Below are 25,280 nucleotides of genomic sequence, written 5' to 3' on the forward strand. Positions count from 1 at the left end.
TCTTAACAGTTGTCCTTGTTCTTTGATATTTTCTACCTGTTTGGTTCCCTATACTCTAGTTGCATCCGTTGCACAAATTCTGTCATTTTTGCAGTCAGTGTTCCTATTGAGTATTGTTTTGAACTATATATCTTTGTTGAAGCTTTCAATCTTGTATTCTTGCAAGCTATTCAATTATACTGTGGCAACTTAACAGGGAAGAATGTCTAAATGATTGTGCCCCACTGTTCCTCAAGACATCCCAAAATGTATAAAATCCCATTGGGCATACCAAATTGTGTAACTTGCTTAACTGACTACTATTCAGGATGAAAAGCAATTCCTGCCAGGTTCCACTTGTAACAGAAAAATAACAACAACTTAAAAAAACACACACACACCACTCTAACAAAATACAGAAAAGATGGGATTTGTAAGATATAACTTATGCAGCTTAAACCCTTCAGAATCCAAATACACACAGCCATGATTTCAGACAGACTGAAGAGACATGGTTTAATACACATACTATGGGTGGAAAAAGAACATAGTGTAAACCTGCTTCTGGTGATCAGAATTCCAGTGCATGAGATACAAAATTATTTACACTCAGTCCTTTTTGATGTTAGCACTGTTAACATGCTATTTCTGTAGGGTGCTAGGCATTCTTCAATTTGATAGTGAAGTCAAGTTGACATAGGTCTTGTCTGGCTTTAGAACTCGTTTAAGCATTCTTGGTTTTCCGTTCTCAGAGATGCAGACATGGAAGCTCTCTGTTTGCAGGCACCTAGATGTTTCTCTGAGATGCCCTGGCACCTACAACTTTTAACTATCTGTGGCTTGATCAGATGGCTGTTATCAGGCAGAATTTTCTTAACTGAAAAAACTGCAGGAGGTCTTGATTTTTCTCTCACTGCTTCACAATGCATTGCATAGCTCAAATTTATGTGCAGTGCCTGATTTGTAAGTTGCAGAATACTTCTGGTATTTCAGCTATTTAAGTTCAAATTCCATACCAGCCTGTGGGTGAATAAAATCAAATAGGTAATCTCTTTACTATACCAGCTTTAGGGGAAAATCAACTGTAGAAATCATAAGTGTACTGACCAGTGAAGGTAGGTTTGCTTTAGACGGTACTAGAGAAATGCAGAGTTGATCTTCTTAAAAAGGACATCGAGGAAAAGAGGCTGATTTGAATATTCCATTTCAAACATCAATTTGAGTACAGGTTGGAGACATCCAGATGTGCAACAATGGATTCAAATATAGTAAAATTTACACATCAGAAGTATGTAAGTGGTAGATGGTTATGTGGCTTTCCTTGGAAAGCATACTTCTCATGAAATCCAGCAAAGACATTTTTATGAAAGCTGGGTGCGGTGAGGCTCCCAAGGCAGCAATACCAAATTGGGGACCTATGGTGTTGTTAAAACAGAACTTGAGTACGCAAGCTTTTGAGTTTATAATTTCAGTGAGTACTGATTCTCACAATGGTGCCAGGTCTAGATTGTTATGACATAGAGCTATAGTGCAGACGTTTGTGGCTTCCTTAAGTGATAAATTGATAAGTAGATTAGCAACGTCAAAAAAAGTACATGAGACGCTACAAGACTATTGATGTTCAAGTCCTGAATGGTCTTCACAAACATGAAGGAATCCTTCACTAGGTAACTGGCATACTTGCCCAAAACTAGTTGTAACAATTCACCCAAATGTTTGACCATTTCACGTTGTACAGAAACATGATTCTGGAATACTGTGCACAGTTCTGGCCATCCTGTTATAGGAAGGATGCAATTAAATTGGAGAGAGTTCAGAAAAGAATTCACCAGGAAGTTGTTGGAAGTGGAGGGTTTTACGTCTAAAAGTAGACTGGGACTCTTCTCAGCAGACGTAGGAGGTTGAGGGATGACCCCGTTGATGCTTCCAAAATCATGAGGGGCATTGATAAGGTGAATGACAAGGGCCTTATCCCTAGAGTGCGGGAGTTCAAAACTAGGGGACGTATTTTTAAGGTGACATGAAAAACATTTTAAAAAGTAGAAACTTTTTTTTTGAGTGAACTGCCAGAGAAGGTGGTGGATGCAGGTACAATTACAAGGTTTAAAAGACATTTGGATCAGTTCATAAATAGGAAAGGTCTGAACTTGGCCCATATCCCTCCAAACAAGTGGGACTAGTTTAGTTTGGGAAGATGGCTTGTGTGGACTGGTTGGACCAAAGAGTCTTGTTTCCATGCTTTATGACTATGATTCGGTCATTGAAAAGAGAGTGTAAAGGGGCATAACTTCTGTATATTTGGATTAGCCCATATGTATGCAGATAACATAAATTGAAAGTACATACCACTTGTTGCTGTTACTCAAAATTCAACAAAAGTGCTTTCAGTCAAGGCTGTCAGATCATGCTAAATGGCAGGTCCGGTGGACAAAATTTGTAATTAACAATGGCGTGCATTTTTCTACTTCAGTCATATTTTGTCCTTTTTTTTTCTGGTCTCCCTTCTTATGTCTTTAATATTCAGCGCCTCAAGCCTTCCCCACTGTTCTATATGACCATGGCTGATCTGCCAGAGATCTTAACCCCTCTTTTGTGCCAGTTCCCCACAAGCCCTCAACTCCTCAATATTTCAGAAATTTTACCTGTTTTCTACAGTGCAGAGATTCTGAGACATTCACAACACTTGAGAGAAGAACTCCTTTACATCAGCCTTAAGTGAATGTCTAATTCTTCTGTAATTTATATCCCTAGTTCATTCCCCCAATAGATACTATGTCATCAATTGCCTGTAAACTCAAAATAAATGCACAACATCTCTCATACACCGCACAACAGTTTGTTTGTATTATTATGTAATAAATGGAGTAATTAAATATTCTGTCAACTCCATAGTCTTGAGTGATGAAAGTCTAAAGGACTATACAGTTACATATATTAAACGTTCATTGTGACAAAGTTAACTTTAATTCAGCAAATTAACTGTAGTCTAATAGTCGTAGATATGTACAGCACAGAGGCCCTTCAGCCTATCGCATCTGCGCTGGTCAAAAACAATCACCATTTTCCAGCACTTGGTCTATAGACTTCTATGCGAACGCACATCTAAATTACTTCTTTAGTGTTTGGACGTTTCCGGCTGTATTGTTGTTAGAGGTAGTGAGTTCCAAAATCCTACCTTCCTGTGGGTGAAGAGGTTTTTCCTCATCTCTTCTAAACCTTCTGCCCCGGGTCATTGCTCCCTACATCAAGGAGAAAATACAATTGCCTTGCTTCTGAAACCAGTTACAACAATGCCCGTGCAGAGTGCAGCTGTAATCTTTGTTTTCTCCCGTAACTGCCTCTCTACCTCTCATTAATGAGCTAGTAGGATCTTAACTTTGCCTTTTCAACCTTGAAGTTTGCATGTGCTCACTTATGAAATAGAAATAAGCTAAACGTGGGACTCTGGAATGTTGTTCAAAATCCTTGTGCTTCCTCATCATGTGTTGCCTTTTCTTTGTCAAGCCTGAACATTAAGTGCCTCACAGACAGCCATATTATGATAGTCCATTGCGGTCTGATATCTATCTTCTGTAGCCTCATTTACAGTTGCTATCAATACACTATCCAGCCCCAAAAGGAACGACTGGTGTTGTGACGATATTGATGAACATCAGCAATACCATCAGCCCAGATATCTTCCCAGTTAGTGAAACTAAAAGTCTTTAATCGTATTCAGCTGATTTCCTGTGGAAGCATTTCAACTTTAATTCTCCTTCGTGTGCAAGTGGAACCCTTAACAGAAATGGCAGGATTCGGTTTGTCCATGATTGTGCACAGCCCTTTCAATTTAATATCAAATGAGTGCTTCTTATGGGCAAAATTTCTCTATCGCGTAATGCTGAATGTTCTACTCAAATGGCTTAACCTTGATATCAAAACATCTCTTGGACTGTGATTCATCTGTGTTTTTTTTTGCCAGTAATTTAGTTACTACAGTTACATGCTCAATTGAACTCTTGTGTGACTAATTCTAGCTATAATTAGTGCAATATTAGCTTGTGCAGTATCTCCCAGTTTATCCTGGGAATCTCCTTTTCCATCCAGCCATGTCCCCAAATGGACTGGCCCTATAGCCTCCTGTGGAGTCGACCATACTGCCTTTGAATACAGTGGAAGAACATTGATCCATTTAGTTGGGTAGTCTGTACACCATTTATTCAATATGATCCTTTAGAATTATATTTTCTTTCTCCACAATCCTTGAAGATTGTGGAAATGAGCTATATGTAATTTATAGCAAATCTGTAGTAATTGTAATGTTACAAAATTTTTTTCTGCTTAAATCTGTACCATTTGTGCTGAGATTCCCCAAGTACAGAATCCCTTACTAAGCACCTAAGAACCTTACTATATCTGTCAGGCATGATATCCCTTTCCATGAAGCCAAGCTGACTCTGCTTATTTATATTATGTATTTCTAAATGTTCAACTATTATAATCCTTTATTACTAATAAGTTGTTAATCAATTTTCTATGCAATTAATTAATGCTGTACAGAGAACAATGTTATTTGTGGCAATGCCTGTAGAAAGGATACAATAAATTAGTCAAGCCTGCTCTGCCATTCAAAATGATCGCAGCTAATCTTGTGGTTTTCTTGCCCAGTTCCCATATCCCTTGATTCCCTGAGAGACAAAGAAGACTTCTATTCTTCCTTAGAAGATATTCAATAATGCAGCATCCACAGTTCTTTGGGATAGACAATTCCAAAGATTGAGAACTCTGAGTAAAGACATTTCTATTTGCTTAAGTCTTAAATGATCGCTTCTTGTCTTGAGACCAGTCCGAATGTTGTAGATTCCTTAGTTAGACACTTTACCCTATCACAGTTTTGAATGTTTCAATAAGATCACTGCTATTCTTCTAAGCTCCTGACAGTGTAGGCCTAATTAAAGCATCACCTAAGGACAACTGTCTGGCTCTTAAGATTGATCTAGTGATTCTTTCCAGTATTGCAATCAATGAATGAATATCTTTCCTTAAACATGGAGACCAAAACTCAATACAGTATTCTAGGTGTGATCTCACCCAAATTCTGTACAATTGTACTAAGACATCTTCATTCTACCAATTCAATCCCCTTGAAATAAACATGCAAGTTGCTCACCTAATTCTTTGTGGTACTATGTTAACTTGGTATAATTACACTCAGGTTCCTCTGAACATCAGTGTTTACAAGCCTGAACCTTTTTAAAAACAAAATTCTATTTTTGCTTTTTTCTTTCTGAAACCAATGAATAGCTTTTTGTGTATAATCTAATGATTTATGATCAGATGGAACTTATGGAATCATAAGAAATAGGTAGAGCATTTGATCATTTTGCCCTTTGAACTTGCTGTACTATTCAGACATAGTTAATCTAATGTTCGTTTAACTCCACTTCATTCCCTGACTCTGATAACCCTTGACTCCTTTTGTTGATCAAAAAGTTGTTCCAATACAGCCTTTAAGACCTAGCTCCACTGCTGTCTCTGAAAGGGAACTCCAAAACATTCTCAACTTTTTGAGAGCATATATTCTTTCTTTATATCTATCTTGCTTGTTGAGAATTGGGGTTTCAAGCATCTAAATTCCTTTCCTTTCTTAAATTATTTTCTTTCAACAGGTATTTTCACTTCTTCAACACTGGGTTGCAGAACCAAAGTGTGATGTATGTCCAAAATTCACTAGATGATGAACCTCAAGTTTTTCTTGACCCCAACAAATTCTCAGATGATGGAACAGTGGCTTTAAGAGGTTGGTGTTTAAAACATTCTTGGAATCGATTACTTGTATGTAGGTGATAAAATTATATTTTTGAGAATAGTTTAAGCATATTGAAATATTTTCTAATTGTTTTCACATGCATTATTTTACGCTGAAAAAAATCTTATCCTCTTCTGTTTTCCCCCATACTAATTTAACCAGAAGATGGGTAATGGCTTTATCAATTGCCTCCTACCTGATCTCCTGTGGAAGTGTGTTCTTTAACTCTTAAGGCTGTTGCTGTTGATAGGCATGTTTTTGATACTGTCAGTCACCTACACTTCATGCAGTTACACATGCTTGTAAATATTAGACCTAAGGTCAATTACAAGCCTTTTTTTTTTCGAAGGTAACAAAATGTGGAGCTGGATGAACACAGCAGGCCAAGCAGCATCTCAGGAGCACAAAAGCTGACATTTCGGGCATAGACCCTTCAGAGAGGGGGATGGGGAGAGGGTTCTGGAATAAATAGGGAGAGGGGGGACGAACTGGGCTGGTTGTGAGATGCGGTGGGGAAAAGGGCAATTTTGAAGCTGGTGAAGTCCACATTGATACCATTGGGCTTCAGGGTTCCCAAGCGGAATATGAGTTGCTGTTCCTGCAACCTTCGGGTGGCATCCTTGTGGCACTGCAGGAGGCCATGATGGACATGCCATCTGAAGAATGGGAGGGGGAGTTAAAATGGTTCGCAACTGGGAGGTGCAGTTGTTTATTGCAAACCAAGCGGAGGTGTTCTGCAAAGCGGTCCCCAAGCCTCCACGTGGTTTCCCCAATGTAGAGGAAGCCACACAGGGTACAATGGATACAGTATACCACATTGGCAGATGTGCAGGTGAACCTCTGCTTAATATGGAAAGTCATCCTGGGGCCTGGAATGGGGGTGAGGGAGGAGGTGTGGGAGCAAGTGTAGCACTTCCTGCGGTTGCAGGGGAAGGTGGTGGGGTTGGAGGGCAGTGTGGAGCAAACAAGGGAGTCACGGAGAGAGTGGTCTCTCTGGAAGGCAGACAGGGGTGGGGATGGAAAAATGTCTTTTTTTTTTCCTAAGGCTTTGCTTTTACTCCAACCATATCATAAAGCCCAGAGTATGTGCATGAGATGCAAGACTTTATTTTTCTAAGTGGAATTCAGTTGAATTGTATACTACACTGAAGCATTTTTAGGGAAGTTGAGTTCTGTCACTAATACTGTAAGTGACTTAGAATAAATAGCATTAAAGGTGGTCCTGTAAAGGTCAACCAGGCTTGAGAATGTAATGGATCATTGTCTGAAAATATTTCTGAAGTTTGTCCTTAAAGATCTAGAAGCACGCTAGGTGAGGATTCCAGGAGCAGTGGCAAGTGACAACACTGGGATATTTCTCAGGATGCAAGATTTACTTGCAAACAGATTTTAAGATCTGGCAATATCCATAGGGTTTGTGGTTCTAAAAGCATTGCAAATGCGTATGAACACATCTGACCACAGGGCTTCTTGAGCATGCTATGCCATTTAATCATGGCTGACCTGAATACTTCACATTCCTGTCTGCCCTGGTAGCCTTTCACCTCGTAAGTCACAAATCTATCTCTTTCCACCTTAAATATATACAAGTACTCTGTTTCTGTCACATTCTGAGCATGAAAATTCCAAAGTTTCTGAAGCATCTATGAGAAAATATTTCTTTTCAGCTTAATTAGGTTATCTTTAAATAGTGACCCTCTAATTTTGGGTACTCGGACAAAGATGAGGACAAATCCTTTCCACGTGTACCCTGTAAAGTTCCCTCAGAATCTTTTATGCTTTAGTAGAGTCACCTCCTCCTTAATCTTCTAAACTAAACCCATCCACCTTTTTCCTCATAAGACAACTTGCTCATTCCAGGTATTAGTCCAATATACCTTCTACGAACTGCTCCCAATGCATTTACTTCTCTTCCGTCAACAAGGAGACCTGAACTGCCAACAGTGTTCCAGTTGTGGTTTCACCAATGTGCTGTTTAATTGATGAAAAACCTCCTACTTTTGTATTCAGTTCTCCTTGCAATAAGCAATAACATTCTATTTGTTTTCCTAACTACTTGCTGCACCAGCATGCTAAAGTTACATGATTTATGTATTCGGGCAGGCAGACCCTTGCGTTGTTTAGCTCTGTAATTTTTCACCATTTAGATAATGTGCTTTTCATTATTCTTCCTGCCAAAATGGACAATCTCTCATTTTCCCACATTGTAGTTCATTTGCCAGATTTTTTTTTATCCTACCTACATCCCCTTCTGCCTTCACAACTTCTTTTCCTACCTATCTTTGTGTTATCAGAAAATTCAGCAGTTATATCTTGGTTCTTGCATCTACCACCACAGCATCTGGGAACTTTTATATGTCATTGTGATCTAGAGATACATCAGGAGGGGAAGTTACCTGGAGGCAATCACACAGTTTAGAATAGGGTCTTCTGATTTGGTCAGCAGTTGGGGTAGGTGAGGGTGACAGGAAGTGAGGTATCCAAGGTTTTGGAGTAGATCTGGTAGCTCGGATTGTGGGTGTTGAGGTTGGTTGGCTCGCCGAGCTGACTTGTTGTTCCGCAGATGTTTTGTTGCTGTGCTTGGTAACATCTTCGGCGCAGCCTCTGAAGTGTCGGTGTGTTTTCCCGCCGGGTTTTTAAACTCTGGGGTCCGTTGCGATGGATTGCCTCACTTCTGGGTTTCTTACATAGTGGAATGTAGGGTCGAGTTTAATGCGTTTATTAATAGCAGTCTTCGTGGAGTGCCATGCTTCCAGGAATTCTTTGTGCTTATCTCTGCCTAGCCTGTCCCAGGATCTTGGTGTTGTCCCAGTCGAAGTTGTGGTTCTCCTTGTCCACGTGGATTGAGTATTGGTCGTGTTAGTTGGTGTTCATGTACTCCTTGTTGTTAGTTTCCTTCCTCTTTATCCAATGTAGTGTTTCTCGCAGTCCCTGCAGGGGATCTTGCGGATGACATTGGCCCTGTCGATGACAGGTCTTTGGTTCAGGTGAATACTTGTCATAGGGTTGATGTGGGCTTGTGTGCCACTCTAATGCCCAGCAGACATAGAAGTGTTTGTCGTGAGTTCTGACATGTTCCTGATATAAGGTAGTGTGATAGGTGTGTTGGGGCGGGTAGAATCTTTCTGATGCTGTTCCGGTAGGCTTCTCCTAGTGGATCATTATACTTGAACACTTGGAGGTATTCCTCCTCCTCCTCCTCCTCTTGGCATAGTTCTATGTTGCTGCAGTGTGTTGTTGCCCTTTTTAATCAGTGTTTGCGCGCAGCTTCATTTGTGTCTGTCGGGATGGTTGCTATTGAAGTTCAATACCTGGTCTCTGTGTGTGGCTTTTCGGTGTACTTTCGTTTGCAGTTCCCATTTGTCTTGTGCTCTACCATGACATCCAGGATTGGGAGTTGTTTGTTCTTCTCCTCTCTGAGTTAGTGGCAGAACAGTTGAAGTTACGGGCATCACCAAATTGAAGGAAAAACGTAATGTGAGAAAGATTAGTGGGAAGCCAGAGATTGGGAAAGTTTTAAAAACTAACAAAATTTGTCCAAAAAATAATAAAGTAGAAGAGAATAAATGTTGAATGTAAATTTTCAGGTTGTATCAAATGGACAGAAAGAGCTTTATGTGCATAAAAAGGAAGAGAAAGACCAAAGCTCGTATAAGCCCCTTAAAGTGCGGGTTTGGGCAGATATTAATGAAAACCAGGAAATGACAGAACCTGAATAAATACTGTTTCAGGCTTCTATTAGAAGATCCTAATGGTGTTCTAAATGTACTAAATCAAGAATCAAATGGAGGAGACAAAACAAACAACTTATCCTAGAGGAAAAAGTGCTGGTGAAATGAATAGAACCAAAGTTTGTAAGGCGCTCTCGACATGATGGATTGTATCCTAGGATCTTAATGGAATTGGCCATAAATATAGTGGATGCATAGGTAGTAATTTTCCAAAAATTACTTAGATGCCAGAAATGTTCTAGGGGATTGAAAAACTGCCACTGTTAACACCTTATTTGAAAAGGTGAGGGAAAAAAACTGTTTGCTTAATGTCTGTTAATGGGGAAAATGTTGGAGTTTACTATGAAGAACGTAATTGCAAGGCAATAGAAATGCGTAGTCTGATCAATTAGAGTCAGCATGGTTTCACCGAGCGGAAGTCATGCTAGCGAGTCATACAGCACAGAAACTCCACAACTCTTCGGCCCAACTCGTCAATGCCGACCAAGTTTCTGAAACTAAACTAGCCCGACTTGCCTGCGTTTGGCCTATGTTCCTCCAGACTTTGCCTACTGATATACCTGTTCAGATGTCTTTTAAATGTTGTAACGACCTGCATCTACTACTTCCCCTGGCAGTTTAATGGTTCCACCTATGAACCATCCTCTGAATAGAAAGTATTGCCCCTCCGGTCCCTTTTGATTCCTTTCGTAGAGTCGTAGTCATAGAGATGTAAAGCAAGGAAACAGACCCTTCAGTCCAACTCATCCATACTGATTCGAGATCCTAGATAAATCAAGGTTCGCTAGCATTTGGCCCATGTCCCTCTGAAGCCTTTCCTATGCATATACTCCTCAAGATTGCCCAAGCCTCCTCCACTCCCTCCCTGTCAAGGGGCGATGCTTACGTACACTCTCATTGGAGATTGTGCCATGCAATTACATAGTGTGTAAATGTTACTTGTCAACCTAAGCCTGATTGTTATCCAGGTCTTGCTGCATTTGGACATGAACTGCTTCAGCATCTGAGGAGTCATGAATTGCGCTGAACATTGCACATCAGTAGTTTAGACAAGGTTAACATTCTAAGATTTAGATTACAATTACAGGTACGGAGGGACTGTCTTTTGAGAGGTTGAGTAGGTTGGCTTATACTTATTGGGGTTTAGAAGAATGAAAGATGACCTTACTAAAAATATACAAAGTTCTTAGAGGACTTGACATGGTACATGCAAATAGGTTGTTTCCCCTTGACCTGCAGATGATTTAAGCTTATTTCAGAAAGGGGCTGAATATTAGAGATTTGGGCTTGATTCCCAGTCTTTGCCCAACTACCTGTTCTCAGATGAGAGAGTACTGTCAATATTACAGTTGACTTCTACCTCCGCATTTAGAAAGGACAAAAAATAACTTCCGTTCTCACTCTTGAGCACCATTGGTTAACTAGTGCTGGAAGTTGGATATGTTACAACTTTCAGAAAGAAATTGCCTGCAGCTGTTATGAGTAATGGCCAGTTGCCAGAGATACCAAAGTGCCTTTGGTGCTTGTGAATTTATAGTTGAGCAGGCAATGGTTTAAAAACTGACCAAAATAATTTGATTTATTTGACATTTTTTTAAAGGGAATATGTTTTGCGAAATCTTGAACCTTTACCAAACTGTCGTTGTAATTGATACCCACTTAAATAATGTTTTCAAGATTTATTTTCTTCTGGTTTCAGGATATGCTTTCTCAGAAGATGGTGAATATTTTGCATATGGACTGAGTACAAGTGGGTCAGATTGGGTAACAATCAAGTTCTTGAAAGTTGATGGTACTGTGGAGCTTCCAGATACTCTGGAGAGAGTGAAGTTCAGCTGCATGGCTTGGACCCATGATGCAAAGGGAATATTTTACAATTGTTACCTGAACCAGGATGGGAAGAGTGATGGTAAGTTGAGGTTCCATTGGAAAAGATTACTAAGACTGCACACAACTTCAAATTTTTGTACTCACAGATAAATATAGGGCACAGCTAAGATACCTTTTGGGTCGCATAAATTGGGGAAAAATTACTTTATGGAACAGCTTCTAAAATTTCAACGGTCAATCTGTATTTATAACTGAACTCGGCCTTCTGAAACAATAAGAATAAAAATCATGTTTTCAAATCTATTTTGTATATTTTATAGTTTCCGTTTTTAAAATATGGTAGCTTATTATTGTGCTTGCCTTTGTAAAGTCGATAAAAATACTGCTAATTTATTTTAGACCTTTTTCAGCATTGCTTAAATGTTGTGAAAATAGCAAAGGAACGTTCAATCATTCTGTAAACCCACTTGTTAATTTGAAGATCTATGCTAAAATAGAAATAAAAAGCTTGTGTTCTACATTCTTTTATTTCCATTTATGCAGCTTAAATAGGCTGTACTCTTGTTAATTTGAGTAGTTTTTGCTTGAAAAATTGTATTGCGCAGTAACTCTCAATCAACAATTGGAATAACTCAGTGAAGCCTCTACAGTTTAAAAATAGAAATAAGAATTACCTAGCCATTTGGTCAGTGATTTGCTGAAAGGCCTTGATTTTTATTTAAGGTGTCCCATTTACGAAGCTGGAGAAATGAATGGGTTTAATAGCTTGCTGAAGTTGATAATATGATGGGGAGGTGATGGCCTAGAGTTATTATCGCTGTACTATTAATCCAGATCCCCAGATAATGTTCTGGGGACCCGGATTTGAATTCTACCATGGCAGATGGTGGAATTTGAATTCAATAAAATATCTGCAATTTTTAGATTCTAATGGTGACCCACCCATTGAACCAGATGGGATTTTCCTGACAATCAGCAGCGATGTTGATTAGGGAAAGAAACTGCCATCCTTACCTGGTCCTGTCTGCATGTGACTCTGGACCCACAGCAATGTGGTTGACTTTTAACTGCAATTAATGATAGGTGGGGTCAGTTTTTGCCCAGTGTGTGCAGGAGGGCTTTCTGACAGTATGAGGACAGGCCAACAAGGGGCGAAGCCACAATAGATTTGGCACTGGGTAATGAGCCCGGCCAGGTGTTAGATTTGGAAGTAGGTGAGCACCTTGGTGATAGCAATCACAATTCTGTTATGTTTACTTTAGAGATGGAAAGGGATAGGTGTATACCACTGGGCAAGAGTTATAGCTGGGGGTCAGGCAATTACGATGAGATGAGGCAAGATTTAGGGAGCATAGGATGGGGAAGGAAACTGCAGGGGATGGGCACATTGGAAATGTGGAGCCTATTCAAGGAAAAGCTCCTGTGTGTCCTAGATAAGTATGTACCTGTCAGGCAGGGAGGAAGCTGTACAGCGCGGGAGCCGTGGTTTATGAAGGAAGTGGAATCTCTGGTCAAGAGGAAGAAGGCGGCTTATGTTAGGATGAGATGTGAAGGCTCAGTTAGGGCACTTGAGGGCTACGAGGTAGCCAGGAAAGACCTAAAGAGAGAGCTCAGAAGAGCCAGGAGGAGACACGAGAAGTTGTTGGCGGATGGGATCAGGGTACACCCTAAGGTTTTCTATAGGTATTTAAGGAATAAAAGGGTGACGAGAGTAAGCTTAAGGCCAGTCAAGGATAGTAGTGGTAAGTTGTGTGTGGAGTCAGAGGAGATGGGGAAGCACTAAATGAATATTTTGCAAGAAAACGACAATGTTGTCGAGGAGAATACTGAAATACAGGCTACTAGACTATGAGGGATTGAGGTTCACAAGGAAGAGGTATTAGAAATCCTACAGAGTGTGAAAATAGATAAGTCCCCTGGGCTGGATGGGATTTATCCTAGGATCCTCAGGGAAGCCAGGGAGGAGATTGCGGAGCCATTGGCATTGACCTTTAACTCGTCATTGTCTACAGGAATAGTGCCAGACGACTGGAGGATAGCAAATGTGGTTCCCCTGTTCAAGAAGGGGAGTAGAGACAACCCTGGTAATTATAGACCAGTGAGCCTTACTTCAGTTGTTGGTAAAGTGTTGGAAAAGGTTATAAGGGATAGGATTTATAATCATCTAGAAAAGAATAATTTGATTAGGGATAGTCAGCACGGTTTTGTGAAGGGTAGGTCGTGCCTCACAAACCATATTGAGTTCTTTGAGAAGGTGACCAAACAGGTAGATGAGAGTAAACCAGTTGATGTGGTGTTTGTGGATTTCAGCAAGGTGTTCGATAAGGTTCCCCACAGTAGGTAATTTTACAAAATGGGGAGGAATGGGATTGTGGGAGATATAGCAGTTTGGATCAGAAATTGGCTTGCTGAAAGAAGACAGAGGGTGGTAGTTGATGGGAAATGTTCATCCTGGAGACCAGTTACTAGTGGTGTACCGCAAGGGTCAGTGTTGGGTCCACTGCTGTTTGTCATTATTATAAACGACCTGGATGAGGGCGTAGAAGGATGGGTTAGTAAATTTGCAGACGACACGAAGATCGGTGGAGTTGTGGATAGTGATAAAGGATGTTGTAGGTTACAGAGAGACATAGATAAGCTGCAGAGCTGGGCTGAGAGGTGGCAAATGGAGTTTAATGCAGACAAGTGTGAGGTGATGCACTTTGGTAGGAGTAACCGGAAGGCAAAGTACTGAGATAATGGTAAGAATCTTGGTAGTGTAGATGAGCAGAGAGATCTCAGTGTCCATGTACACAGATCCTTGAAAGTTGCCACCCAGGTTGACAGGGCTGTTAAGAAGGCATACAGAGTTTTAGTTTTTATTAATAGAGGGATCGAGTTCCGGAACCATGAGGTTATGCTGCAGCTGTACAAAACTCTGGTGCGGCCGCACTTGGAGTATTGCATACAGTTCTGGCCACGGCATTATAGGAAGGATGTGGAAGCTTTGGAAAGGGTGCAGAGGAGATTTACTAGGATGTTGCCTGGTATGGAGGGAAGTTGTTATGAGAGGCTGAGGGACTTGAGGGTGTTTTTGTTAGAGAGAAGAAGGTTGAGAGGTGACTTAATTGAGGCATATAAGATAATCAGAGGGTTAGATAGGGTGGATAAGGAGAGCCTTTTTCCTAGGATGGTGACAGTGAGCACGAGGGGGCATAGCTTTAAATTGAGGGGTAAAAGATATAGGACAGATGTCAGAGGTAGTTTCTTTATTCAGAGAGTAGTAAGGGTATGGAACGCTTTGCTTGCAACAGTAGTAGATTCGCCAACTTTAGGTACATTTAAGTTGTCATTGGACAAGCATATGGACGTACATGGAATAGTGTAGGTTAGATGGGCTTCAGATTGGTATGACCGGTCGGCACAAGTTTGAGGGCCGAAGGGCCTGTACTGTGCTGTAATGTTCTATGTTCTATGTAATAAGAGTTGACTTGATCACAGTGCTCATATCCCATGACTGGATAAAGGGTGGGGGGGGCGGTGGAAAAGACCTTGTCTTTCGAGTATTTAGGACTGAAACAAGTTTTGCACAGAAGTTACATCTGGGGGGGGGAGAAAACCATCCTGGTCATTTTTCTTTGGGAAAATGTTTTCGACAAATTGCTTGATCTATTACTTTAGAAACCATCTTGAGTTAACTTGATGTTCATTTGTATAATATCCTGCAAACTGGCAGTAAACACTTCAGATGTTAGATAAAGATAGTAGATTTGGCTTGCATTTTTCCTTTTTTAATAAGCTGACCTCAACTACATTAAGGATAACAATGGATCAGACATTCCTCTGGTTTCTAAATGTAAAGTTTCATGACTCTTTTGTCCAACATTAGCATATTGGCCAAATAATGCTGTTTTCATTTTTTACTGGAAACATAATGGATGTCTGGATATATTTTATTGCAAACATTAGCTTTATTTTGAAGAGCATTTTATATGCATAGAGGACAGCATATTCAGTGTTAAGTTCTAAATTCTCAGAAGTGGCAGTCATAAATTTGATTTTAAAAAAACAAAATGCTATGATCAGGCAGTGTCTGCTGAGATTAACAACATTAGTATTTCAGACAGTGACCTCATTAGAACTAGGGCAAATTAATTGCTGTTGTGCAGGTAAAATGGAATATGGGAGAGAAGGGATAAAAGGAAAAGAATGTAGTAGAGCAAAAGTCAGAAGACAAAGGTATAGAAAGTAATGAAAGTTATCACGGTAAAAGAGACAAACAGAAATTCTCAGAGCAGGAGTTAAGTGAGTATCCCTGGAAGAGATGTTGCAGTGAATTTGATATGAATGCACTAACAGCTTGGCAAATTCAGATGGTCATGTCTTGAAAGGATAGGCAACTGGAAACTAGCCTAATGTTTTCAACCCAAGTGATTGCTGTGCCTTGGTGATATGTCACTGATACCCATTTCTTTGAATTGTTAAATTTCTTAGCAAAGAATAAGTATGATATGATGCAATCCAAGTTCTTGCATGGGTTATGTTTCACCAAGAAATTTTCAATGAGGAGCTGTTAGAAAACGCGCATAGAATTTCTTGTATAAACTGTGTCATAGCCTCAGTAGGAGGCTTCGCACAGAAATGGGATACTGTTTAGCCATTATGTTCATGCTGACTTTGTAAGAGCAGCATAACTAGTTTCATTGCACCCATCCACGTTACCCTTTACGTTTTCTCTCCACCTGCTATTCAGTTCCTTTGAAAACCACAATCAGATCTGCTTCCACCACGCTCTTGGACAGTTCATTCCAAAATTCTAAACCCCTACTGTGTCAGAAGATTTTTTCTTAATCGTACTAGTTGTTCAGCCAAGAACCTTAAGTCTGTATCCCCTGGTTCTGAATCGTTTTTGTCTTTAGGAACAGTCTTTCTCTATTTGCTCTGTTTAGATCCCTTGTGATTTTGTGCACTTCACATCTCCTGTCAACCTCCTCTGGGGACAATAATCCCAACTGCTTCAATCTGTCAACATATCTGAAGCTCCCCATCCTTGGAATCATTGTAATAAATCTTTTGCCAAACTTTCTGTAAAGTTAGCATATCCTACATATTACCTGTCCACAGTTGAATACATGGCAACCATTCATGACTTTCATTGCTTTTGTACATTAGATCTTTATAAAGTTCACAATTCCATATGCCTTTTTAAAACTTTCTTGACCGATCTATGCACATGCACCTCCAAATGAATACTATTTGCCAAATCAGCTAATGATTAATATCAATTATTTGCAATCTATATTAAAGAACTTGGAGAGAGTGATGTTTATTGATGCTGCAAAGATAAGTGGAAAGATAAGCTGGGTGGAGGCCACAAAAAGCAATCAAAGGTTGTGAGCAAGTGACAATGCAGGTGCAGCACAACATGGGGAGCCAAGTAATTCACTTCAGTCATATTAATAAAAAAGCTGCATACTTGCTGAAAGACCTGAAACTAGTAAATGTTGAAGTTCGGAGACCAGAGTGTGCTTGTACAAGGGTCACAAAGGTCAGCATGCATTTAAAGCAAGCAGTTAGGAAGGCAAATAGCATTTTGGTTTTAATTAAATCCAGCTTGGACCACATCTGGAATCCTGTGTAGAGTTCTGGCCTCCATATTTAAGCAAGGGTACATTTGCATTGGAGGTGGTAAAGCAAATATCTGCCAAATTCTATCCTATTGAAAGGACAGGCAGATGGCAGAGGAGGCAAGGTTCCCTTGTTAGTAAGGAATGAAATTAACTTGATAGTAAGAAGTAATATTGAGTTGGAAGGAGTAGATCCTGTGTGTGTAGAATTGAGGAACTGCAGAAGACGAAAGATTCTGATGGGAGTTAGCTACAAGACTCTTCACAGTTGTCAGGATGTGGGGAAGAAAATAAATCAGGAGATAGAAAAGGCATGTGAGGAATGCTCAATTACATTATGTGCTGGACTAGGAAAATTGGGTTGGTCATGGCTCTGAAGGAAAGGAATTTGTGGAATGTCTGACACTTTGTTTTTGGAGCGCCTTGTGGTGGAACCCATTGGGAGCAAGCAATAACATACTTTAGTGATATGTAAAATGGCCAACTTAATTAGGGAGCTGAAGATGAAGGACCCCATTGGGGAGCAATGACTTTAATATGATATAATTCACCCTGCAGTTTGAGATGGAAAAGGAGGAATCAAGTGTAGTAGTATTACAGTTCAGTAAAGGTAACTATGAAGATGTGAAAGAGGAGCTGGCTGGAGTTGTTTTTTTGAAAGGGACCCCACAGAACAGGATGGGGCAGAAATGGTAGGAGATTCTCTAGTGATTTCAGGACGGACAGCAGACATTCATCCCAAGGAAGAAGAAACATACTAAAGGGAGGATGAGGCAACCATGACTGACCTGGGAAGCCAGGGGCAGCGTAAAAGCAGATACTGTGGTGAAAATTAGTAGGAAACCTTAAAAAGGAGAGGACAACTAGAAAGAGCAAAAAGGTGTTTTGGAGGGAGGGTGCTGGTAGAGAGAAACTAAAGAATGTGAACAGGCAGAAGTACAATTTGGACAGCTGGAAAATCAGGCTAGAGAAGCAGTAATGGGGAATGAAGAAATGGTGGAGGAGCTGAATTTGTACTTTGCATCAATTTTTCTAGTTGTAGGTACCAGCAGCATACCAGAACTCCAAAAGTCAGGGAACAGAGGTGAGTATCGTGGCCGTCACTAAGGAGAAGATGCTAGGAAGCTGCAAGGTCCAAAGGTAGACAAATCACCTGAATCAGATGGACTCCACCCCAGAGTTCTGAAGGAGATTGTAGGGCTATGGGTGATGATCTTTCAGGAATCACTGGAGTCAGCAGTTGTCTAAGAGGACTGAAAAATGGCAAATGTATCTGTTAATGTGAGGTTACCCACTTTGGTCACAAAAACATGAAGGCAGTTTGGGAAATGGTGAGGCTCAAGACCTGAGTGTTATGATGGAACAGTTGCTGAAGGTTGGCATGCAGGTACAGCAGGCAGTGAGGAAAGCTAATGGCATGCTCTCCTTCACAGCAAGAGGATTTGAGTATTAGAATAAGGATATCTTGCTGTTGTTATGCAGGGCTTGGTGAGGCCACACCTTGAGTGTGTACTGTTTTGGTGTTCTAGTCTGAGGGACATTCTTGCTATTGAGGGAGTCTGGACTAAGTCCCAGGATGACAGGACTGACATGAGGGAAGACTGGTTCCACTGAGCTTGCATTCTTTGGAATTTAGAAGAATGAGGGGGGATCTCATTGAAACACAAGATCCTGATGGGACTGGATAGACTACATGTGGGAAGAGTGTTTCCAATGTTGGAGAAGTTCAGAACTATGGGTTACAGTCCACTATTAAGAGGTAAGCCATTCAGGACTAGGATGAGGAAGAATTTCTGTGAAGCAGTGGAATTTTCTGACGCAGGAAGCTGCTAGTTCAATTTGTTAGATATATTTGAGAGGAAGCTGGATGTGGTCCTTGCAGCTAACGGGATCAAGGGGAATGAGTGGGGCAGTGGGCAGGAATGGAATACAGAGATTGAATGATCAGCGATGATCATGTTGAATGGTGGTTCAGGCTTAAATGGCCTACTTGTTCACCTATTTTCTGTGTTTCTATGTTTGTGCCTCTTATAGTAAGGGCTGCTGCTCCTTTGACAGGTGGTCAGGTGGCCTAGAGGCATGAAGTTTTGGTCTGGTCTAGAATTAGCTGAGGAGGGTAGAGTGTTGGCAATAAAGTGTTCTCGTTCAGTTTTACCATTTATCTACCTTTTTATTGTGTACAAGTCCCTGTTCCAAAGGAAATACCAATATTAAACTGACAAGGATGGGATCCATCCATTAATTGCATGCAAACTTCCATTTTTTTTTTGCATGGAGGTGATGTTGCCTTTACTGCAGAATCGGTACGAGATTGAAGTACCATGGAGGGAAGTGGTCACTAGGGGACTTGGGCTGCAGTCGTGAGGGGACTTGTGCCGGCAGTTAGAGAAGAGCATGCACATATGGGAGCTAACAAAATCGTTGTTGAGAGCACTTGCAAGGGAATTTGTGCTGCAAGTGATTCCACGGAGGAATAGCACTAGCACAGCCAGTGAGAGAGTGGCTGAAACAGGAGCGTTCACCAGAGGGACTGTGGCTGCGGGTGGCTACTGAACTCAAGTAGCAGGAACAATTCTCACCAGCAGGAAATCAAAATGGCAAGCCATTTTGGAGTTGTGGGACAAATAATGTAGAGTAGACAATTGGACAATGTGCGCAGAACACGTGAAATTGTTCTTTAAAAGTCATCAAAATGGCTGAAGACATTATGGTACCAGTTTCCTAGATACTCTGGGGGGCGAAGGTCTTTGTGGAGTCCAGTGCAAACAGAGAAACCTGCAGAGAAGACATTCCAAGAGCTGTGTGAAGTTATAAATTATTTTGCATCTATGCCGCTTATAGTTATGGAATGTTTCCATTTTTACAGAAGGATGTATCACGAAGGAGAGTCCACCACCCAATTCATGTCCATGTTAAGAGGTTAGCGGAACATTGTGAATTCACAGGTTCCTCTTGATGCCTTGCAGGACCATTTTGTTTTGTCTCCAGCATGAAGCCATCTAACAGAAGATTCTAGAAATCCAGGTTTTTTTTCCTTTTAAGGCAGCTTTCAAAATTGTTACCTCAATGTAGTTGGCCACCAGTGAAGCTACCACTTGGTTGATGACACCTGAAAGCATCAAATAGTGGAAACTCAGTTGAATGCAAAACCGACCTTAAAATGCTGCCGATGCGATGAGTGGCCCCAAGGTATCATTTTGTTAGACTTCAAGCCCAGTGCCATATTCCTGAAATTGCCAGGAAGAACTCAGACAAGAGAAGGGGAGACAGAAGGAAACAGGCCTGGAGACAAAACATAAGATAAGTATGTGCCACCAGCCAGGGAGTCAGCTAGGTCTGCAAAAGAAGCAGAGTTTCACTTAAACATACTGTCAGATTTGGATGCAACTGATTTGTGTTTCTGGGTTTTTTCCAGAGTAGACAGGAAGACAGTAAAAATGGAACTGGATTCTATAGGAAGAAGTTAAGGGCAGTACCATTTAAGCTTTGCCAAGATTGTACATCGGACATGCACGGAACAAGTGTTGCCATTGAAGGGTGAAAAGGGTGAAGGTACAGTGAAGGGACCAGTGTGCAGACTTGTCATTTTGCATCATAAAAGGTGAATATCCTGCGTTATTTGGATGCTCCTGGTTACAAAAATTTTTAAAGTTGAACTGGAATATGGTTACTAAGCTGGCAGACTCAAAAATTGGTTTGCAAGCAATTCTGGACAAGTACAAACATTCCTTTTAAAGGAATCCTGGGGATATAAAAGGAGCCAAGACTAAATTACAACTGAAACCAAAGGATCATCCTTGGAGTCAGAAGGCACATCTGGTACCATATGCCACCCAGCTTAAAGTAGAGACAGAACTGGAACAGCCATTGCTTCTGAGAGCATTGGACCCAATAGCCACCAGTGAATTATCCACTCCTATCAGTCCAGTCTTAAAAATAATTGGTGCGGATTTGCGGTGACTTTAAGATTGCAACCAACCTAGCCCTGAGTGTAGATTAATACCTCCTTCCACTCCAGAAGATCTATTCAGTGGATTGGTAGGGGAAAGAAGTTTTCAAAGATGGATCTGTCACAAGCCTACCTGTAGGTGGATGTCATTGCTGTCAGTATGACAAGACTTTTCTGCTGCAGGCATCACATCAGTGCTGACTGTGTTCCAGAAGCATTTGGATCAGAAATTAATTGGGTTGCCAGGATTCCAGTTTTATCTGGAGAATGAGATAACACGGTGTGAACCTGCATGAACACAGCAGGCCAAGCAGCATCCGAGGAGCAGGAAAGCTTGATGTTTTGGGTCGGGACCCTTCTTCAGAAATGTTAGCTGGAGAATAGCTTGATTACTGGATCCTCCAAAGAAGAGCATTTGAAAAATTTGGAAGGAAGCCTAAAATGACTGTAGGTGCACTGCCTACAAGTAAAACGAGAGAAGTCAGTTTTTTTTATAGACCTCCATGGAGTACTTGGACCATGTAAATGACGGAGTAAGTACACATGGTGCCCAAAATGGAGGCTATCATGAAGACCTCTAGACCAGACAGTGTGTCTCAACTGAGATTATTCTTGATTTGTACAATAATGTAGCAAGTTCTTATCTGATCTGACCTTTGCATCAGTTGCTGGGAAAAGGGTGCTCATTGAAATGGACCCAAGAATGTGAGGTGGCTTATTGCGATGTAAAGCAAGTCTTAAAAAGGTCAAAAGTGTTAACACGTTTCAATCCAAAGTTAACACTACAGTTAGCATGTGACAACTCACTTTGTGATGTTGGCACTATACTGTCGCACATTTTTAGCAAATTGAAAGAAAAGCCCCATCACGTTCATATCAAGGTCACTAACAAAGATAGATAATAATTATCCTGTGGTTGAAAAAGAGGGCTTAAGGATTGTATTTGGCTTTAAGAAGTTCACTCATTTCCTTTTACAGCAAGCACTTTGTGCTACTGACTGACCATGGACCCTTAACCGCTACCGGTAGACATGGATACTGCGTTTGGCAGCAACACTCCTGCAGAGATGGGCATTGTCTCTGTCAGTTTACTCGATCAAATACTGCTGCCACTACCAGGAAATAAAGATGTTACCACTTGAACCTGAAAATTTATGTACTTTCCCCAGAATAACAAAGTGCTGGCTTCAGCTAATCAGATATAAAACGCCAATCATATGATCTGTTTTTGACCTGAGTAATGGACTTTAGCCCTGAATGGGAGGACCAGTCATGGAAACTATCCTGAAATATGCCCTTACCTGTCCAGGAGTTTGGAGCTGTCAGTATCAAATGGGTGTTTAATGTGGGGAGTGAGATTTGTTGCTCAAGCAAGTGCACCCAGGTATATGAAGATAGGTAAGACCTATTTTTGGTGGTCAAATGTGAACTTCCAGATTGAGGAGAAAGTGGGATTGTGAGAATCTTGCGCATTTGTTAAAAAGGCGCCACTGGTATTGCTCCTTTTTGTCTATGGATTGGCGTCAGACACGATGGCAGCAAATGCCAGGGATTTCGTGAAACTGGTAGAAGGACAAATACTATCATTGGTCGTGGATGCTCACTGCTTCTGCTGACATTGGCCTCATGACTGCCACCTCAGGCCACTTGAAATGATAGACCAACTGGATGAAATATTTGTCACGTTCAAAAATCTTGAACGTATTGTTAGTGACAGTTGTCCACACTTTGAAGAATTTGTGGAAAATCACAGTCAGGCATGTTCGGCTCTATCACCCTGCTAGAAAAGGGCCAGATGGAGAGGTTTGTTCAAACTTTGAAATCCTTAAAGATTTCGCAAGAGGAGGGGTTGCTAGGACAGTGAATTAACAAGGTCCTCAGCATGCGTAGGACATGCCACTTGAAACAACCTAGCGTTCGCCAGCATCCTTGTTATTCAACTGCCAGCTGAGAACCCTGTTTGACATACTGTGAGCAGAACAGACTAGCAAGGCAGGAGAGCAAAATCAGGAAGGACAGATTACCAGAAAGGCAGGAACCTCGAGGTCGAGGATATTCCAAAGAAAGACAATGTTGGCCTGGAATCATATTTCTAAGGAAGAAATAGATGCCAGCACAGTAGCTAAACAGGACTGCTGACGTATACAGTACAGACTAGGGATGAACTGGTTTAGAGATGATGAAAGGACCAGATGGCCGCCACAGTTCACCAACAGGAGGCTGGGTGTTTTGGGGCAACATAAACAATTCTCTAAATGGGGAAAGGCTTTGGAAATTTCAAGTCCAAAGGTACCTGGGAATCCTAGATAGGTATGGAGCTGTACCTGGCAACACCAGAAGAGCAGGAAAGTTGACGTTTCCGGTCAGGACCCTTCTCTCTCTTTACTTCCGAGCTCCCTTCCTCTCCGCCATTTCTGAAGGAGAAGTGGGGCTGGGGAAGGTAGATGGGATGGTGATAGGTGAGTGCAGGTAGTGAGTGGTGGGGATTGGTCAGTGAGGTGGGAGGAGTGGATAGACAGGAGAGAAGATTGGCAGGTTGTGTCAGATCATGGAGGCAGGGATGAAAAGGAGCGTTGGTCATCGAATGAGGCCAGGGATGGAGAGGTCTTGAAACTGGTAAAATCCACATTTAGGCCATTGGGCTACAGGCTGCCAAGGTGGACTGAGGTGCTTCTCCTCCAGTTTGCAGGTGACAACATTTTGACACTGGAGGAGGCCCAGAATGGACATGTCAGCCGGGGGGTGGTGGGTTGGGCGTTGAAATGGTTCGCAACTGGAGAGGTGTTGTCATTTGTCACGAACAGAGCGCAGGTACTCTACAAAGTGGTCTCTGAGCCTCCGCTTGGTCTCACTGATCTAGAGAAGGCCGCATTGGGAGCAGCAGAAGCAATAAACCACATCGACAGTTGTGCAGGTGAATCTCTCTCTCTCTCTGATGTGGAAGGTTTGTTTGGTGCCTTTGAATGGAAGTGGTGGGGCTAGTGGGGAGTGTGGAGCGGACAAAGGAATTGTGGAGAGCACATTTGCTACGAAGGCCAGATAGGGGTGGGGTGGGATGGGGAACATACCTTTTTGGTTATTGGGTCAGATTGTAGATAGTGGAGAGATCTCTAGGGACAAGAAAAACAAGTCTTTTTTTGGGGTAGGGGATGTGAGGGCAGAGGTGCGGGAAATACGAGATGCTTTTGAGAGCATTTCAACCACTGAAGGGTGCAAGTTGCGTGAAACCACTTTGTAGAGCAACTGCACTCTTCGCAACAAATGACAACACCTTCTAGTCATGAACCATTTCAACTCCTCTTCTGGTCTTCAACACCACCCCACCCTCCCACCCAACCTGGGCAACGTGTCCATCGTGAGCCGCCTCCAGTGTTACAATGATGCCACCCACAAACTGAAGGAACAGCACCTCCTGTTTAACCCTGGGACCCTACAGCCCAATGACCTAAATGTGGATTTTTATCTGTTTCAAAATCTCCCCACCTCTGGCTTCATCCCATGACCAACCCTCCTTTTCATCCCTGCCTCCTTGACCTGACAACCTGTCCATCTTCTCTCCCACCTATCCACTCCTCTCACCTCACTGCCAATCCCCACCACTGCCTAACCTGCACTCATCTATCGCTAGCCCACCTACCTTCCCCAGCCCCACCCTGCCATATTTATTTCTTGTTTCTCCAGCTCCACATGGTGCCATCTCTGACTCCAGCATCTGCAGTTCTTACTACCTCTAAATGAACTATACCTGGCAGCCCTAGTTCAGGATTCTCTTAAGGTTAACTTGCAGGCTCAGTTGGTGGCTAGGTTGACAAATGCCATCTTGTCATTCAGTTCAAGACAACTAGAATACAAGGGAAAAGGTATACTGCTGATCCTGTACAAGGCTCTGGTCAGACCGCATTTGGATCATTGTGGGTAGTTGTGGCCCCCGTATCTAAGGAAGGATGTGCTGGCTTCGGAGGTGGACCAAGGATGTTTAAAACAATGGTCCTGGGATGAATGGCTTGTGGAGTGGTTGAGGACTCTGGTTCTGTACTTGATGGTGTTTAGAAGAATTTGGGTGGCGGGGGTGGATAGAATCTGATTTGAATCTTGCAGAATACTGAAAGGCCGAGATAGCACAGATTTGGAGAACATGTTTCCAATAGTAGGAGAGACTGGGACTTGAGAGTGTAGCCTCAGTGAAGGAGCAACCCTTTAGAACTGAAATGAAGAGGGATTTCTTCGGCCAGAGTGTGTAATTGGTCATTGGAAGTCATTGCCACAGTGGGCTGTGGAGGCCAAATTAGAATGTTTTCAAGACATAAATAGGTTATTGATTGGTAAGGAGATTAAGGGTCATGGCAGAAAGCAGGAGAATGGTGTTGAGAGACATATCCATCATCATATGTTGGAGC

At 41.7% G+C, this 25,280-nt stretch overlaps 1 protein-coding gene across 2 annotated transcripts in view; it reads left to right on the forward strand.

Annotated features, from left to right (window-relative positions):
- Window positions 1–25,280, forward strand: part of LOC125452453 (prolyl endopeptidase-like) — a 162,466-nt gene that overhangs the window by 25,061 nt on the left and 112,125 nt on the right. For both annotated transcript variants that reach the window (XM_048530880.1, XM_048530881.1), the window contains exons 4-5: window positions 5,628–5,758; window positions 11,198–11,407. In XM_048530880.1, coding sequence (XP_048386837.1) covers window positions 5,628–5,758; window positions 11,198–11,407 — 341 coding nt within the window. The remainder of the gene's footprint in view (window positions 1–5,627; window positions 5,759–11,197; window positions 11,408–25,280) is intronic.

Source organism: Stegostoma tigrinum, chromosome 4 (assembly GCF_030684315.1).
Source record: "Stegostoma tigrinum isolate sSteTig4 chromosome 4, sSteTig4.hap1, whole genome shotgun sequence".
Classification (NCBI taxonomy): Eukaryota; Metazoa; Chordata; class Chondrichthyes; order Orectolobiformes; family Stegostomatidae; genus Stegostoma; species Stegostoma tigrinum.